The 16,221-nt window shown below is 38.8% G+C and overlaps 2 protein-coding genes across 5 annotated transcripts in view; one reads left to right on the top strand and one right to left on the bottom strand.

The window, feature by feature from the left end:
* Window positions 1-35: 35 nt before the first annotated feature.
* plekhj1 (pleckstrin homology domain containing, family J member 1) overlaps window positions 36-16,221 on the bottom strand; it is a 24,491-nt gene continuing 8,305 nt past the window's right edge. The window contains exons 1-7 of one of the 4 annotated variants that reach the window (XM_062022709.1): window positions 9,071-9,270; window positions 8,748-8,985; window positions 8,562-8,629; window positions 5,883-5,949; window positions 5,714-5,804; window positions 1,254-1,317; window positions 36-1,133 (exon numbers count right to left, since the gene is read on the bottom strand). In XM_062022709.1, coding sequence (XP_061878693.1) covers window positions 1,041-1,133; window positions 1,254-1,317; window positions 5,714-5,804; window positions 5,883-5,949; window positions 8,562-8,629; window positions 8,748-8,841 — 477 coding nt within the window. In that variant the 5' untranslated portion in view covers window positions 8,842-8,985; window positions 9,071-9,270 and the 3' untranslated portion in view covers window positions 36-1,040. Of the gene's footprint in view, window positions 1,134-1,253; window positions 1,318-5,713; window positions 5,805-5,882; window positions 5,950-8,561; window positions 8,630-8,747; window positions 9,271-14,433; window positions 14,671-14,741; window positions 14,837-16,221 lie in introns of those variants that run through there. The other 3 variants (XM_062022708.1, XR_009821363.1, XR_009821362.1) reach the window with 3 other exon arrangements.
* sf3a2 (splicing factor 3a, subunit 2) lies at window positions 9,505-13,144 on the top strand. The gene is made up of 8 exons (XM_062022706.1): window positions 9,505-9,672; window positions 10,070-10,359; window positions 10,436-10,482; window positions 10,572-10,681; window positions 12,271-12,320; window positions 12,389-12,529; window positions 12,589-12,657; window positions 12,730-13,144. The coding sequence occupies exons 2-8, from the start codon at window positions 10,162-10,164 to the stop codon at window positions 12,988-12,990; spliced, it is 876 nt and encodes a 291-aa protein (XP_061878690.1). The 5' UTR covers window positions 9,505-9,672; window positions 10,070-10,161; the 3' UTR covers window positions 12,991-13,144.

Below are 16,221 nucleotides of genomic sequence, written 5' to 3'. Positions count from 1 at the left end.
AAAACCCCATGAATTTTCAATAAACTAACGACTCGTAAATTGTTGAGATGTTATGTTCCTGTAAAAGGAAATTAACAGTTATGGCTAATATCGGCGCCATTTTGGCTCCTGTTTGAAAGAAAATATATATATATCAAAATGGTAACATATTTAATGTAACTTTGTTACTATATTACTTTCAAATACCAACATTTCTCACTAAATGTAGTACATCATTATTTCATTCTGAAATTGTCTTTAAAAAAAACAACCCAAAACAATCTGTAGAAGTTTAAGACAATAAAACAATCTCATCATAAAACATACACTCAGTGAAAAAAATATTGACCCTCAGTAGAAATGTGATTATGATTGTGCATGGAAATCAACACATTCAACCAGATTGCAGCATATGTACATACATGTCATCACATATAATGTGGTTAGAACTACAAAAACAATAGGGAGTCAAGAGTCTTGCATCTTAGCATGGTCCAACAACTTAACCAAAGACATATGGATAAAAGTGCTATACAAATATAAAAGTTTCAAGTAAATGTTTGCTATAAAATAATCTCCCAAAACAAAGTGTGCAAAAGTAGTTATTTTGACAAGCCAAGTCGTTAAGTTAGGGAAAATAAAACAATAAAACACATGGCTCAACTCAGCAGTTTTTAAAATTCCATCATTAAGCTTAAATTGAATTAGGCATCTTGAAATAATTGCAACGTTTCTAATTTTTCTAATTGTCACCGTATGGTCACCTGATAATAAATTGTCCACTGAGAATCTGAATATTTAAAAACTACAGCATATTAAACTGAAAATATTGAAACAGGCGTGACGTGACAAACACCAAAAGACAAGTATTCAATAGTCCAAGTCAGAGTTGTCAGAGTCACACATTGCTAGAGCAGTTTGACATGTTCAAACAAAAGTGCGTACAAACAATGGAGCTCTTATAGTAATGCCTCTGGTTGTCCATTTGGAATGCAGGCATTGTTTGGAGTGGCAATATGAAGTGTCAATAAAACAAAGAAGATTCCAGACAGAGTGCTGGGCTACATCGAAGAGGCGTCTCTCGGTGTATGTTGAAGACCATTTGTGACTTGAAAGCGAGCTTCGTCTGAAATACCGTACTGCTCCAGTGGATCCTATGGAGAAAGTACAGTAAAAAAAAAAAAAGCTTATACACAGTAGCATTTGTGGCCTTGTGTACTGTATGTCAAGTTTAAAATTCACATGCTAGGAACAATGGCTAAAAATAAACTTACCTTGCCAGTCAGCCTGTGGATCTCAGTTCTGTAGAATATGAGGTTCCTCCTCATGAACTCATAGCTACAGAAAATAAGGGATATAAGAATATACTCAAAAATATGGTAATTGTATCATTAATTTTAGCACAAAGTCCTAATAAGCATACATGTACAGTACAGGCTAACAGTTTGGACACACCTCATTCAATGGGTTTTCTTTATTTTCATGACTATTGTAGATTGTCACTGAAGGCATCAAAACTATGAATGAACTGAACTGAATGAACACATGTGGAGTTACACTACCGTTCAAAAGTTTGGGGTCACCAAAACAATTTTGTGGAATAGCCTTCATTTCTAAGAACAAGAATAGACTGTCGAGTTTCAGATGAAAGTTCTCTTTTTTGGCCATTTTGAGTGTTTAATTGACCCCACAAATGTGATGCTCCAGAAACTCCATCTGCTCAAAGGAAGGTCAGTTTTATAGCTTCTGCAACGAGCTAAACTGTTTTCAGATGTGTGAACATGATTGCACAAGGGTTTTCTAATCATCAATTAGCCTTCTGAGCCAATTAGCAAACACATTGTACCATTAGAACACTGGAGTGATAGTTGCTGGAAATGGGCCTCTATACACCTATGTAGATATTGCACCAAAAACCAGACATGTGCAGCTAGAATAGTCATTTACCACATTAACAATGTATAGAGTGTATTTCTTTAAAGATAAGACTAGTTTAAAGTTATCTTCATTGAAAAGTACAGTGCTTTTCATTCAAAAATAAGGACATTTCAATGTGACCCCAAACTTTTGAACGGTAGTGTATGTACTTAACAAAAAAGGTGAAATAGCTGAAAACATGTTTTATATTCTAGTTTCTTCACAACAGCCAACCTTTGCTCTGATTACGGCTTTGCACACTCTCGATGAGCTTCAAGAGGTAGTCACCGGAAATGGTTTTCACTTCACAGGTGTCATAGTTTTGATGCCTTCAGTGACAATCTACAATGTAAATAGCCATGAAAATAAAGAAAACACATTGAAATGAGAAGGTGTGTCCAAACTTTTGGCCTGTACTGTACACCTGTGTACATGTAACCCCCCCTTAGGTTAAGGCGGTCCTAGTCATAACAGAATTTGTGGTCCTTACAGCCGGTATTAGGCCTACAATTAAGGACTATTTGGATTTTAATCATCGACTATCTTATCGATGTGTCGTTTAATCCGATAATGAAGCCTACAACTATTGACTACTGACGTCAGGTCCGGCTCACGTCCCAACCATTATATATGCGTGGTGGTCAAGCTAGCCCTGTTGTCAATGGGTATTCGATGCCATTTCACCTTTCTCAAAGAAAAAATGCCTTTTGATTGTGTCGTTTTTGACTGTACGAATCATTCAAATCGCGAAAAGGATAAACGTTTGAGAGGTAATCAAGAAGGGCTCAAAAGAGTGCAAGATTTTACAAAAAAAAAACTAAGAGAAAAGCATGCAGCTCACACTCCAGTCCCAGGGAGCAGAGTCGAAGAATACATGAGTTTGCAGTGATCACTTCGTTAAAAGTTTATTTGATGTACCTTTAAACGGTTATTATTTCCTATTTAAGTATTACCTTGATATTATTTGTATTTCTTAAACACATGTTTGCTACGAGTGTTTCGAAAAGCACCAACTGTGTTTAAAATAAAAGAAAACAAATGTGAGCAAAACCTAAAAGAGTTAAAGGGGAACAGCACTTTTTGGAATTTTGCCTATCGTTCACAATCATTATGAGAGACAAGAAGACAAAAGGTTTTAGTTTGGTTTTTTTTGCATTCTAACTTGTACAAATCAGCTTGTTATTGTTGGCTAATGGGAGCAATCAATTCTACCACTAAATCACTTTAAAATGCATTCAAAAACCGACAACAATACTTCCAATAACGTTCCATAACCTGTATAAAAAATAACCAAACTGTAGTCACATTGTTATTGTAAGAGCGAAAATAGAGGAACTATTTTTCTAGTGTAGTAACACATCTGCATGCTGTAAAAGCTGCGGAAAGAGATAAACTAGCAACTGCGTCAACACGAAAGGCGTTTGAGTTTGTAATGCACAACACAATGCGATAAGACACCAAACTGTGCTGACTGAAAAACATGAACAATCACGTTACAGTATCTGTAAAGTATTATATCACGTTTTGTTTGTACATCATCTGTCTGTCATGAAATACGCATGATCAATATAAATTGTGACTCATTCAAAAGACAGTTGTCTGTTTGGTCCAGCTGGCCGGGGACGTTTTTCCAGTTTATTTGAGTAAGCACTCCAATTATGTTGAAGTAGCATAGCTTCAAATTCCAAATTTTGCAGCTTCGAGTCACTTTCACCTCACTCTCTCAGCGTCTGTCTGCTCCAATGTCTCACTCTCCCTTCATGCTGGCTTCTAGAAGCAGTAGTTCATCCGCCGTAGATTCAGATTAAAAAATATAATATTGTGAATCCTCATTTTTCCCCCAAAAAAGTTGTCTCTTATTTGTTACCGAATCTGCCATGATAAGAACACACTCACTTTGTTTTGGGAAGTAGGACACAGTGCTGCTATGGAAACAGAATTAAATGCGCTGAGGAATTAGTTCCGCTAATGATTAATATGACCAAAATACGGTAATATTGTACATATTACATATTGTTATGAATGCGTCTGTTACTATGTTATATATATACTGTAAAATATATATACATATATATATATATATATATATATATATATATATATATATATATATATATAAATATATATATATATACACGGTGACTCCCATTAGCTGACTCTTCCAAGTGTTTATCATCTTTAACTTGCCTCTCATAATGATTGTGAACGATAGGCAAAATTCCCAAAAAAGTACAGATCCCCTTCAAGCTTTTACCAAAGACAACAATCATAGATGAAGCTTTCAGCACATACACAATGTTGACATCTTGAGTTATATTTTGATAAAAACGGGGAAAGACGCACTACTCGTAAACGGCGCGTGCAACAGTAGACGGGAAGTTGAATCATGAAATGCAACCTGACACGAGCAAAATCGATACATATTTATCCGGTAGAGTCTTGATACCAATGTCCTTGACCCAGCCACACACAAAAAAGTAGCAGACCTCCATTATTTTCCAAGTTTCCATTGTGTAGAACGGCATCTGGAGCACAATAATTCCATATTTCTGGGAATGTGACCGACGTATAATCCTTGATATCACTCGACAAATCTTTTTTTGGTAAAGTATAGGGATCTATTCCTTTACATACCGGGTAGTTTAATTTTTTTGCTCGTATCTGCTTTTTGCAGACAGTTTTAAGCATTTTTTCTACTCAGATAGTTTGTACGCTGCTTACTGGACAACCGCCATCTGAGCTGGTTTTCACTTCCATGAGGAAGTCACATGTCAGAATACAAGCAATTTAGTGGCTCTAATTTAGCCATCGGCTTTTACAGTAGATTCAGCTTGAGATATTTTTAGGCATGTGTTATAAATATGACTACTTCATAGGCCTGGGCCGACAACAAATTTTGATGATTGTCAACATTATTTGGAGAACATGTTAATGTATGTACAGCACAGGCTAAAGGTTTGGACACACCTTCTCATTCAATGTGTTTATTTTCATGACTATTTACATTGTAGATTGTCACTGAAGACATAAAAACTGAATGAACACATGTGGAGTTATGTACTTAACAAAGGTGAAATAGCTGAAAACATGTTTTATATTCTAGTTTCTTCAAAATAGCCAACCTTTGCTCTGATTACTGTTTTGCACACTCTTGGCATTCTCTCAATGAGCTTCAAGAGGTAGTCACCTTGAATGGTTTTCCAACAGTCTTGAACCTCTTGAAGCCAGTTTTTTTTTTTTACCATAAAATCTTTTCTTAATGCTTTTTTAATTTTTTTTTATAATGTTTTAGTGTCTTATGGTGTATGGAAAAACACAGTACCAAAGTTGATTTTACGGTAAAAAACTCAGTAGGCGGAATTTAACCGTAGAATCTATTGTCAAGTCTACAATTTGATTGATAATTTGTTTTGAAATCATAAGTCAAGCAGCTATTTAAGTACAATATTTATCTTTATTTTAACAAAAAATATTTTTGGAATATGTGATAGTATAATATTTTTATAATATTTAATATTAAAAGATATGCAATTGCATGCAGTACATTATTTTTAATGTCGAAAGGGAAAAAACAAATATATTTGTAAGAAACGATTAAGCATTTTATTAACGCATATTATTTCCAGGCTTTCGCAGGACACATAAAATGTTGCGGGTCAGATTTGGCCCCCGAGCCTTGAGTTTGACACCTGTGTTTTAGGGTAATACACTGTTGTGGGACCTCTGAGATGCATTTCAAATCGGTGACAAATAGCATAATATGGGACCTTGAAGATATAGATCCTGTAATGATGATGTTAAAGTCTCATCATATTACCTGGCCTTGATAATGGAGTCCATCCACTTGCTGCACTGCTCCTCTGAATTACACTCAAAAAGATATTTCCTTTCTGCCTCTTCTAAAAATGCTACAAAGACATAATAAAGACAGTGCATCAGTTATGATAATTGGGAAATAAACATATCCAGACATCACTGCAACTCACCAATGGAAAATGTCAGGCTGTTCTCCTTCTCCACCCTGCACTGCTCCAACAGCAAAGCTCCAACAGGCTAACAAGACAAAATACAATGTAATGCTTATCTACAAAACCCAAAACCAGTGAAGTTGGCACATAGTGAAAATCGTAAATAAAAACAGAAAATAATGATTTGCTAATCCTTTTCAACTTATTTTCAATTGAATACACTGCAAAGACAATACATTTAATGTTCTAACTGAGAAACTTTATTTTTTTGCGCAAATAATCATTAATTTTGAATTTAATGGCTGCAGTACATTGCAAAAAAGTTGTCACAGGGGAATTTTTACCACGGTGTTACATGGCCTTTCCTTTTGACAACACTCAGTAAACATTTAGGAACTGAGGAGACACATTTTTTAAGCTTTTCAGGGGGAATTATTTCCCATTCTTGCTTGATGTACAGCTTAAGTTGTTCAACAGTCCGGGGTCTCCGTTGTGGTATTTTAGGCTTCATAATGCACCACACATTTTCAATGGGAGACAGGTCTGGACTACAGGCAGGCCAGTCTAGTACCCGCACTCTTTTACTACTAAGCAATGCTGTTGTAACACGTGCAGAATGTGGCTTGGCATTGTCTTGCTAAAATAAGCAGGGGCGCCCATGAAAAAGACGTTGCTTGGATGGCAACATATGTTGCTCCAAAACCTGTATGTACCTTTCAGCATTAATGGTGCCTTCACAGATGTGTAAGTTACCCATGCCTTGGGCACTAAAACCCCCAAACCATCACAGATGCTGGCTTTTGAACTTTGCACCTATAACAGTCCTGATGGTTATTTTCCTCTGTGGTCCGGAGGACCCGAAGTCCACAGTTTCCAAAAACGTTTTGAAATGCGGACTCGTCAGACCACATAACACTTTTCCACTTTGCATCAGTCTATCTTGGATGAGCTCGGGCCCAGCGAAGCCAGCGCCGTTTTGGGTGTTGTTGATAAATGGCTTTGGCTTTGCATAGTAGAGTTTTAACTTGCACTTACAGATGTAGCGACCAACTGTAAAGTATAGTACCACTGATAGTCACACACACTAGGTGTGGTGAAATTACTCTCTGCATTTGACCCAGCCCCTTGTTCCACCCCATGGGAGGTGAGGGGAGCAGTGAGCAGCAGCGGTGGCAGCGCTCCGAAATCATTTTAGCAAGTAAGTAAGTAAGTAAATTTGATTTATAAAGCGCTTTTCACAGATAAAATCACAAAGCGCTGTACAAAACATAGGTGAAGTAAAACAACGATTCAATTTAAAACAACAGGAGCAACATCATAAAAAGGATACAAAGTGGATTAAAAATGATAGTTAAAAGATGCATTAACTAAAAGCTTTACTAAAAAAAAAAGTTTTCAAATGTTTCTTAAAAGTTTCAACAGTCAAGATCACGAAGGGACTGGTGCAAATTGTTCCAGAGTCTGGGAGCTATAGCCTGAAATGCCAGGTCTCCACGAGATTTAAAACGAGTTTTCGGGATCTTTAGAAGACCATGGCCTGAAGACTGGCGGCTTCGCCCTGAAGAGTAGGGGCATAGCAAGTCAGTGATAACTGAGGGGCCCCACCATGCAACGCACGAAATGTCAGGACTAACATTTTTAACTCAATGTGTAATTTAACTAGAAGCCAATGAAGACTGGATAAAACTGGGGTGATTTGGGCTGTTCTGGGTGCACCGGTCACAAGTCTGGCAGCAGCCGCATTTTGTACAGTCTGAAGTCTCTTTAGCGTTGACTTGTTGAAAAGGGTGAAGAGAGAATTGCAATAGTCAACGCGAGACGAAATGAACGTGTGAATGATCATTTCGAGATCCAATTGTTGACAACAAATTTCCCACTTTAGAAATATTTCTGAGATGATAAAAGCAGTTTTTGGTCAGTTGACGACAGTGCTGATTTAACCCCCAATTCCAACCCTTGATGGTGAGTGCCAAGCAGGGAGGTAATGGGTCCCATTTTTATAGTCTTTGGTGTGACTCGGCCAGGTTTTGAACTCACGACCTACCGATATCAGGGCGGATACTCTAACTGTAGTTACCGACAGTGGTTTTCTGAAGTGTTCTTGAGCCCATGTGGTGATATCCTTTACACACTGATGTCGCTTTTTATGCGTACCGCCTGACGGATCGAAGGTCACAGGCATTCAATGTTACATGCAGGGAATTCTCTGAACATTTTGATGATATTACGGACCGTAGATGGTGAAATCCCTAAATTCCTTGCAATAGCTGGTTGAGAAATGTTGTTCTTAAACTGTTTGACGATTTGCTCAGGCATTTGTTCACAAAGTGGTGACTGAGCATTTCATGGAAGCTGCTTTTATACCTGTTCCCAATTAGCCTGTTCACCTGTGGGATATTCCAAATAAATGTCTGATGAGCATTCCTCAACTTTCTCAGTCTTTTTTGCCACTTGTGCCAGTTTTTTTGAAACATGTTGCAGGCATCAAATTCCAAATGAGCTAATAATTGCAAAAAATACAGTTTCTCAGTTCCAACATTAAGTATATTGTCTCTGCAGTCTATTCAATTGAATATGGGTTAAAAAGGATTAGCAAATAATTGTATTCTGTTTTTATTTACCATTTACACAACGTGCCAACTTCATTGCTTTTGTATTATGGAACATTTGGAAATCTAAAGAATTACTTCAACTTACTTCTTCTTCATCAGGCCTAGAATAGAAGAGGAAGTTCACAACAAGTTTCACCATCCTCCTCTTCACAACTGCAACACAAAAACGAAAGATAAGCGAGTCACACACACGGGAAGGAAGCAGTGTTGTGGCTAATGTTAGCATTAGCTGCATGGGAGCGACTAGATGATGTTATCTGAACGGGGTTACCGTCGCCTTTCTTGGGTCCTCGCATCCCCAGCTCAGCGACCATTTCTGACGGCTGGCGGCTTAAATGCACCATCTCCTTCTCGTTGAAGCGCATCACTGACCGATGTTAACGAGCACACGCTAGCTACAGCGCGGCCATTTCCCCAAACTGGGAGCACAACAATGTCATCCGATCAACGCCCCCACGATCTCCGAGTATTGTTGCTAGACACGTCTCTTCGGCGCTATCCGATGTTTGCTGGGTGTGACGGAGTGATGTTAGTCATATTAATAAAGTAAACAAATGTAAAAGTGTCCCTGCGGCTTCAAACTTCACTACCCACCGTTGTGTCAGCAGAAGTGCCACTCCTCTTGGGTCGTTGTACGGGACCCGGAAAGGGTCAATTTAGGCGAACGCATATATATTTTAATATATATTATGCACACACTACATTTTTATGCACAAATTGTACATTTTAAATATCAATTTAAATAATAAAATTATTATAATTTGTTTTAAAAAGTCAAAGTTTGGCTTTAACAGCCTCCCGTCCATAGAGTGACGCTTTAACACAATGAAGAACCTGTAGATGGAACACAAAGCAGACTGAAAAAGCAGCGCATGCGCACACACTGACTACGCTCATCGCTGGCGTGGTCCTGTCGGCGTATTGTTGGTAAGTGTTAGGGCGAAATACAACCATACACTGTTTCCTAAATGTTTATGCACAAATTGGACATTTAAAAATCTTACTTTAAATACTGATATAATTATATATATATTTTTTAAAAGTCATAATTTGGCTTTAGCAGCCTCCCGTCCATAGAGTGGCGCTCTAACACAATGAAGAACCTGTAGATGGAAGACAAAGAAGACTGAAAAAGCAGCGCATGCGCACACGCTGACTACCTTCATCGCTGGCGTGATCCTATCGGCGTATTGCTGGTAAGTGTTAGGGCTAAATAAAACCATACACTGTGTATGTAATACATTATTAACATGTTTACTCTGAATTTTTTTTATTTTAAGACTATGTTTATGCACATGACTGCTGTTTTGTAGTAATCCCGCGTTTTGAATACTTGTTACAAGCTGTTCTTACTAGCTAGCTAGTAGCTACACTACTAGCTTAGCATTGTCACACTTTATTTAGTAGTTGGCTGATATAATACCAGATACACAACATAATTCTCCCTCAGGTTTTTGCAACCGTTTTAAAAGTGTATTAGTCTACATTTTTTAACATTGGTCCAAAAACATGTATTAATGTCAATTGTATGACGTGTATAATGCATATGAGTGGCATCCATACATTTCTAAAACTTCCTCTCTCCCCAATTAGATAATCAAACCAAGGAGGATAACAAGAAGGAATCGTCCAGTGTGGATTGAGCTGTTCCCCTCAAGTGTGTTTGGGTCCGTCACTGTGCAAACATGGATTTCCAACACAGAGCTGGAGGGAAGACAGGAAGCGGCGGGGTGGCTTCGTCCTCGGAAAGCAATCGTGACAGACGAGAACGGCTACGCCAGCTGGCTCTGGAGACCATCGACATCAATAAAGACCCCTATTTCATGAAAAATCATTTAGGCTCATACGAGTGTAAACTTTGCCTGACGCTTCATAACAACGAGGTTACAATTATTACATTAAGTGTTCGCATGCGTCATGGTCTTGTACAATAATACATATTTGTGTGCCTCATTACAGGGAAGCTACTTAGCTCATACACAAGGAAAGAAACATCAAACCAATCTGTAAGTGCCATATATTTGTCTCATTGTCCACTTCAGCATCAGCCTCTCGATGTGTTGTCGCACAATAACATTTTTTGTTTTGTTTTCAGAGCCCGGCGAGCTGCTAAAGAGGCCAAGGAAGCTCCTGCTCAGCCAGCTCCAGCAAAAGTGAAGGTCGAGGTCAGGAAGTTTGTCAAAATTGGTCGACCGGGATACAAAGGTAAGTGTGACAATGTGATCATGTATCAGTGTGGTTACTTGTATGGACTCTCAAAACTGTTATCTAGTGGTGTTCAGGAAATGTAAAAAGTTTACAAATACCGTATTTTTCCGACCATAAGGCGCACCGGAATAAAAGGCGCTCTGCAGATGAGCGGGTCTATTCAGGTCTATGTTCATACAACAGGCGCATCGGATTATAAGGCGCATTAAAGGGGTCATATTATCATTATTTTCTAAATGTAAAACAATATCTTGTGGTCTACATAACAGGTAATGGTGGTTCTTTGGTGAAAGTGTTGCATAGATTATGCTTTACAGATCATCTTCAAGTAGCTTTTTGAGTGTCTCTTCGGGATGCGCCGTTTTGTGGGCGGTCTTAACTACGTGGCTCACCTTCGACAGCGTCTTCTCCCCATCATCTTTGTTGTAGCGGTGTAGCGTGCAAGGGCAGGAGTGGAAGAAGTGTCAAAAGATGGAGCTAACTGTTTAAATGACATTCGGACTTTAATTAAATCAATAACTGAGCAGCATCTCCTCATCCGTGGCTCACTAGTGCAATAACTACGCCGGAAATGTGTCCCATGAAAAACCGTCCGACCAGAACCCTCAAATACCTAAAGTTCCATGGGTGAATTTTGTAAACCCACTACAGTTTTTAGCGCTTTGATAGCTGGTCTACTGACAGATACAAGTAAAAACTTTACACTGCTTTATATTAGAAATGGCAACAGCAGAGAATGAATGCCACATAAGAAGGTAGAGAAAAAGAGGAAGCTTATCAACTACGATGTAGGCTCAGACTACAATTGTGGACTTGCGCACATTTTCAGGACTTACGCAGATCCCAAATACACATCAGCAGGTACCAGAAGGTAAGACAAGTTACTTTTGCATAATATTGCGAAACAAAACACCAGGTAATGTCTGCTAATAGGTGCCATTTTGCTGTTCTTATACACACACCATAATAATACTCGTATGTTTAATGCGCCGACAATCCATCAAGCGGTGCAGCTTCATAGCTTACCTAAGTCGTACCACAATCATTTTGACAGATTTTTGAGCGTTGTGTGTCATGTACTATATTCTCAATGGAACATTTAAAGTTTTGGTGTTTACTGGCGTCATCGTGCAGTTTACACGTATCTTATGTATGACTGCCATCTACTGGTCACACTTGTCCTTACACCATGTACCAAATAAAATAGTTTTGAGGTCAGTAAGCACAACCAAAATTATTCCGCACATTAGCCGCACTGTCTATTTTTGAGAAAATGAAAGGATTTTAACGTGCGCTTTATAGTCTGCAAAATACGGTACTTGTATGGACTCTCAAAACTGTGTTATGAGTACCCCTGTTGGCACACAAGCTCCATCTAGTGGTGTTCAGGAAATTTAAAATGGATACAAATACTAATTTATTACCCAAAATGTGTTGAACTTTATGTCAAATGATGAAATATTAATGCTTAACTCACCGCATACAAGTCAATTACCTGTGAATACTAGGCACAGAGTCCAAACTAATCCAGGATGTTAATCAGAGGTTTATAAATCTTACTATTATATACATCTTTTTCATCTCAGTAACCAAGCAGCGAGATCCAGAGAGCGGGCAGCAATCTTTACTTTTCCAGGTTGGTTGGAATCGCTGCTTAAAAATGTGTTGTTTTTCTAGATTTTAACTTGTTCTTCCGCCGTTTAGATTGACTACCCAGAAGTTGCAGAAGGTATTGGGCCAAGGCACCGTTTCATGTCTGCATACGAACAGCGCATCGAGCCCCCTGACCGCCGCTGGCAGTACCTGCTGCTGGCTGCAGAACCCTACGAGACTATCGCCTTTAAGGTGACTATTGAACGCTGATTCTTCACGTAGCATCATGTTAACATTTTGCCTCTTCCTAGGTCCCCAGTCGAGAAATAGACAAAGCAGAGAGCCGCTTCTGGACACACTGGAACCGAGAAACTAAACAGGTACCAGGTGCAAGACCTAACAACAATGTTTGAGTCATTGCTGTGGACTAAATTGTGTTCTTTGCCTCCCAGTTTTTCCTTCAATTCCACTTCAAAATGGAGAAAGCTTTGCTACCACCCACTGGTCAACCACCTCCAGTGGGAATGAAGCGTCCTATGCCTCTCATGAGCGGACCTCGCCCACAGAATGACTCCATGCCGCCGCCGCCAGGTGGTATGGTGCCGCCTCTGCCCCCAGGTGCTCCAGGTACCCCGCAAATGCCCCCTCAGATGCCTATGCCACCAATGCCCATGAGGCCGCCACCCCCTGAGAGCTTAATGGCTAACAATTAAACTGACTGGTTATTGGTTTTGCTATTTTATCTGTCCACACCAACAGTTTTTGTTGTTTTACCTGGCTAAATATGACCACGTTTGTAAAAAGATTCTCATTACGGAGCTACACATTTATTTTACAAAGATTTTGTAATTAAATACTGTCTACAAATGTTTTGGTCTGTTTGTTTTCCACAAACATGCGACACATGACCATGTTTGGTAGTGATTGTGTGAACCCTGCAATGTTCATGCATTCTTTCTGGTAAAAACTGATACATGGTTGAGAGTTCACTTGTCAAATAACATAACTATAGCTAAACTGATGTATTGCCCCTATTCATATTACAAAACCCCAAACCAGTAAAGTTGGCACATTGTGTAATTCGTAAATAAAAACAGAATACAATTTGTAAAGCCTTTTCAACTTATATTCAATTGAATAGTTCCTGGGTGTTGTTGATAAATGGCTTTCGCTTTGCATAGTAGAGTTTTAACTTGCACTTACAGATGTAGCGACGAACTGTAGTTACTGACAGTGGTTTTCTGAAGTGTTCCTGAGCCCATGGGGTGATATCCTTTACACACTGATGTCGCTTTTTGATGCAGTACCGCCTGAGAGATCGAAGGTCCGTAATATCTTTGATTACATGCAGTTTTTTAACCAGATTCTCTGAACCTTTTGATGATATTACAGACTGTAGATTGGGAAATCCCTAAATTCCTTGCAATAGCTCATTGAGAAATATTGTTCTTAAACTGTTCGACAGTTTGCTCACGCATTTGTTCACGAAGTGGTGACCCTCGCCCCATCCTTGTTTGTGAATGACTGAGCATTTCATGGAAGCTGCTTTTATACCCAATCATGACACCCACCTGTTCCCAATTAGCCTGTTCACTTGTGGAATGTTCCAAATAAGTGTTTGATGAGTATTCCTTAACTTTCTCAGTCTTTTTTGCCACTTGTGCCAGCTTTTTTTAAACATGTTGCAGGCATCAAATTCCAAATGAGCTAATATTTGCAAAAAATAAAGTTTCTCAGTTCGAACGTTAAGTATCTTGTCTTTGCAGTCTATTCAATTGGATATAGGTTGAAAAGGATTTGCAAATGATTGTATTCTGTTTTTATTTACCATTTACACAATGTGCGAACTTCACTAGTTTTGGGGTTTGTAGAAAGAATGAATAGAATCTGCGTTTTAAAATCTGTGTCTACGGGCTTAAACTTAAGTATAGTTACTGTATGTGTAAATTAATTGTTATTGTTTGTGGTAACTTAGTTCAGCACAAAAACAGAAGGGCACATTTTGGAGCTTTTAATTCCATTCCTTAAGCTATATTAATAGACAAGTCTAATGCTAGAAGTTGTGGACAAAACCGCAACAGTTTGTCGACACCAAGAAAGACGAATCATCCTTTTTGAGTAATTTTTTTCTTTTCCTGTGTCTTAGTGTCAGGTACCTCCTCTTTTTCCTCCTCCGGTTTCTTCAATTCTTCCATTTTGCTCTTGTCTTTAGCCTGTTGATGTTTGCTTTTGTTGGCTCTTCTGCTCTTTAATGTCCCCTCTCGATGCTTCATGAGTTTTTTGTCTGGTACTGGTTTGTTTCGGAGACCTCCCTTCCTCTCCTTTCGTTTCCCAACATTATTGTCAAGGTCTGGCAGCCACCAAAACAAAACTTCCCAGAGAGTTGTCTCAGGCTACAAACAATAAGTAGGTTTTTTTAATGAGGAGATACTGAACACAGAATCCTTTTTTTTTTTTACTATACCTGTGGTGGTTTTCCTCTGTGTGGTAATGAGGATGGATGTCTCTCAGTCAATTCAACCTCTTCCTCTTCTGTGCACTCCCGACCACGCAGAGCCTCTGTTACAAGACCATGCAGACACCTATTTTTAATGTACAGTGCATCCGGAAAGTATTCACAGCGCTTCACCTTTTCTACATTTTGTAATGTACATTTTGTTATTCCAAAAATACACAAACATTTTTTTATTTTTTAAAAATCTACAGACAATAAATATCCCATAATTACAATGTGGAACGTTTTTTTGAAAAAGTCATTGAAAAAAAAAAAAATCCCATGTACAAAGCCCAAAACCAGTGAAGTTGGCACGTTGTGTAAATCGTAAATAAAAACAGAATATAAGCAGGGGCGTCCATGATAACGTTGCTTGAATGGCAACATATGTTGCTCCAAAATCTTTCAGCATTAATGGTGCCTTCACAGATGTGTAAGTTACCCATGCCTTGGGCACTAATACACCTCCATACCATTACAGATGCTGGCTTTTGAACTTTGCGCCTTTAACAATGCGGATGGTTCTTTTCCTCTCTGTTGCGGAGGATACAACGTCCACAGTTTCCAAAAACAATTTGAAATGTGGACTCTTTAGACCACAAAACACTTTTCCACTTTGCACCAGTCCATCTTGATGAGCTCGGGGCCCAGCGAAGCTGGTGGCGTTTCTGGGTGTTGTTGGTAAATGGCTTTCGTTTTGCATAGTACAGTTTTAACTTGCACTTACAGATGTAGCCACCAACTGTAGTTAGTGACAGTGGTTCTATGAAGTGTTCCTGAGCCCATGTGGTGATATCCTTTACACACTGATGTCACTTTTTGATGCAGTACCGCCTGAGGGATCGACAGTCACAGGCTTGCTGTTTACGTGCAGTGATTCCTCGAGATTTTCTGAACCTTTTGATGATATTACGGACCGTAGATGGTGAAATCCCTAAATTCCTGGTTGAGAAATGTTTGTAAATTGTTGGACAATTTGCTCACGCATTTGTTCACGAAGTGGTGACCCTCACCCCATCCTCGTTTGTGAATGACTGAGCATTTCATGGAAGCTGCTTTTATACCCAACCATGGCACCCACCTTTTCCCAATTAGCCTGTTCACCTGTGGGATGTTCCAAATAAGTGTTTGATGAGTATTCCTCAACTTTCTCAGTCTTTTTTGCCACTTGTGCCAGTTTTTTTGAAACATGTTACAGGCATCAAATTCTAAATAAGCGAATATTTTGCAAAAAAATAACAGTTTACCAGTTTGAACGTTAAGTATCTTGTCTTTGCAGTCTATTCAATTAAATATAGGTTGAAAAGGATTTGCAAATGATTGTATTGTGTTTTTATTTACCATTAACACAACGTGCCAAGTTCACTGGTTTTGGGGTTTCTATAATAATCCGCTGCATAGGCAAACTCATATATTATCACTGTTACAAGTGGCCCTCTGCTGGCAGCCT

This window comes from Entelurus aequoreus, linkage group LG16, assembly GCF_033978785.1.
Source record: "Entelurus aequoreus isolate RoL-2023_Sb linkage group LG16, RoL_Eaeq_v1.1, whole genome shotgun sequence".
Taxonomy (NCBI): domain Eukaryota; kingdom Metazoa; phylum Chordata; class Actinopteri; order Syngnathiformes; family Syngnathidae; genus Entelurus; species Entelurus aequoreus.
The sequence above is the reverse complement of the archived record's forward strand: the minus strand, read 5'-3'. Positions and strand labels throughout refer to the sequence as shown.

Excerpts from the sequence above, each read along its gene's own strand:
- sf3a2 (XM_062022706.1), top strand. The coding sequence starts at position 10,162 with ATGGATTTCCAACACAGAGCTGGAGGGAAGACAGGAAGCGGCGGGGTG. Across the intron at positions 12,530-12,588 it reads ACGAGACTATCGCCTTTAAG|GTCCCCAGTCGAGAAATAGA; the intron begins GTGACTATTGAA and ends GCCTCTTCCTAG. Across the intron at positions 12,658-12,729 it reads GGAACCGAGAAACTAAACAG|TTTTTCCTTCAATTCCACTT; the intron begins GTACCAGGTGCA and ends TTTGCCTCCCAG.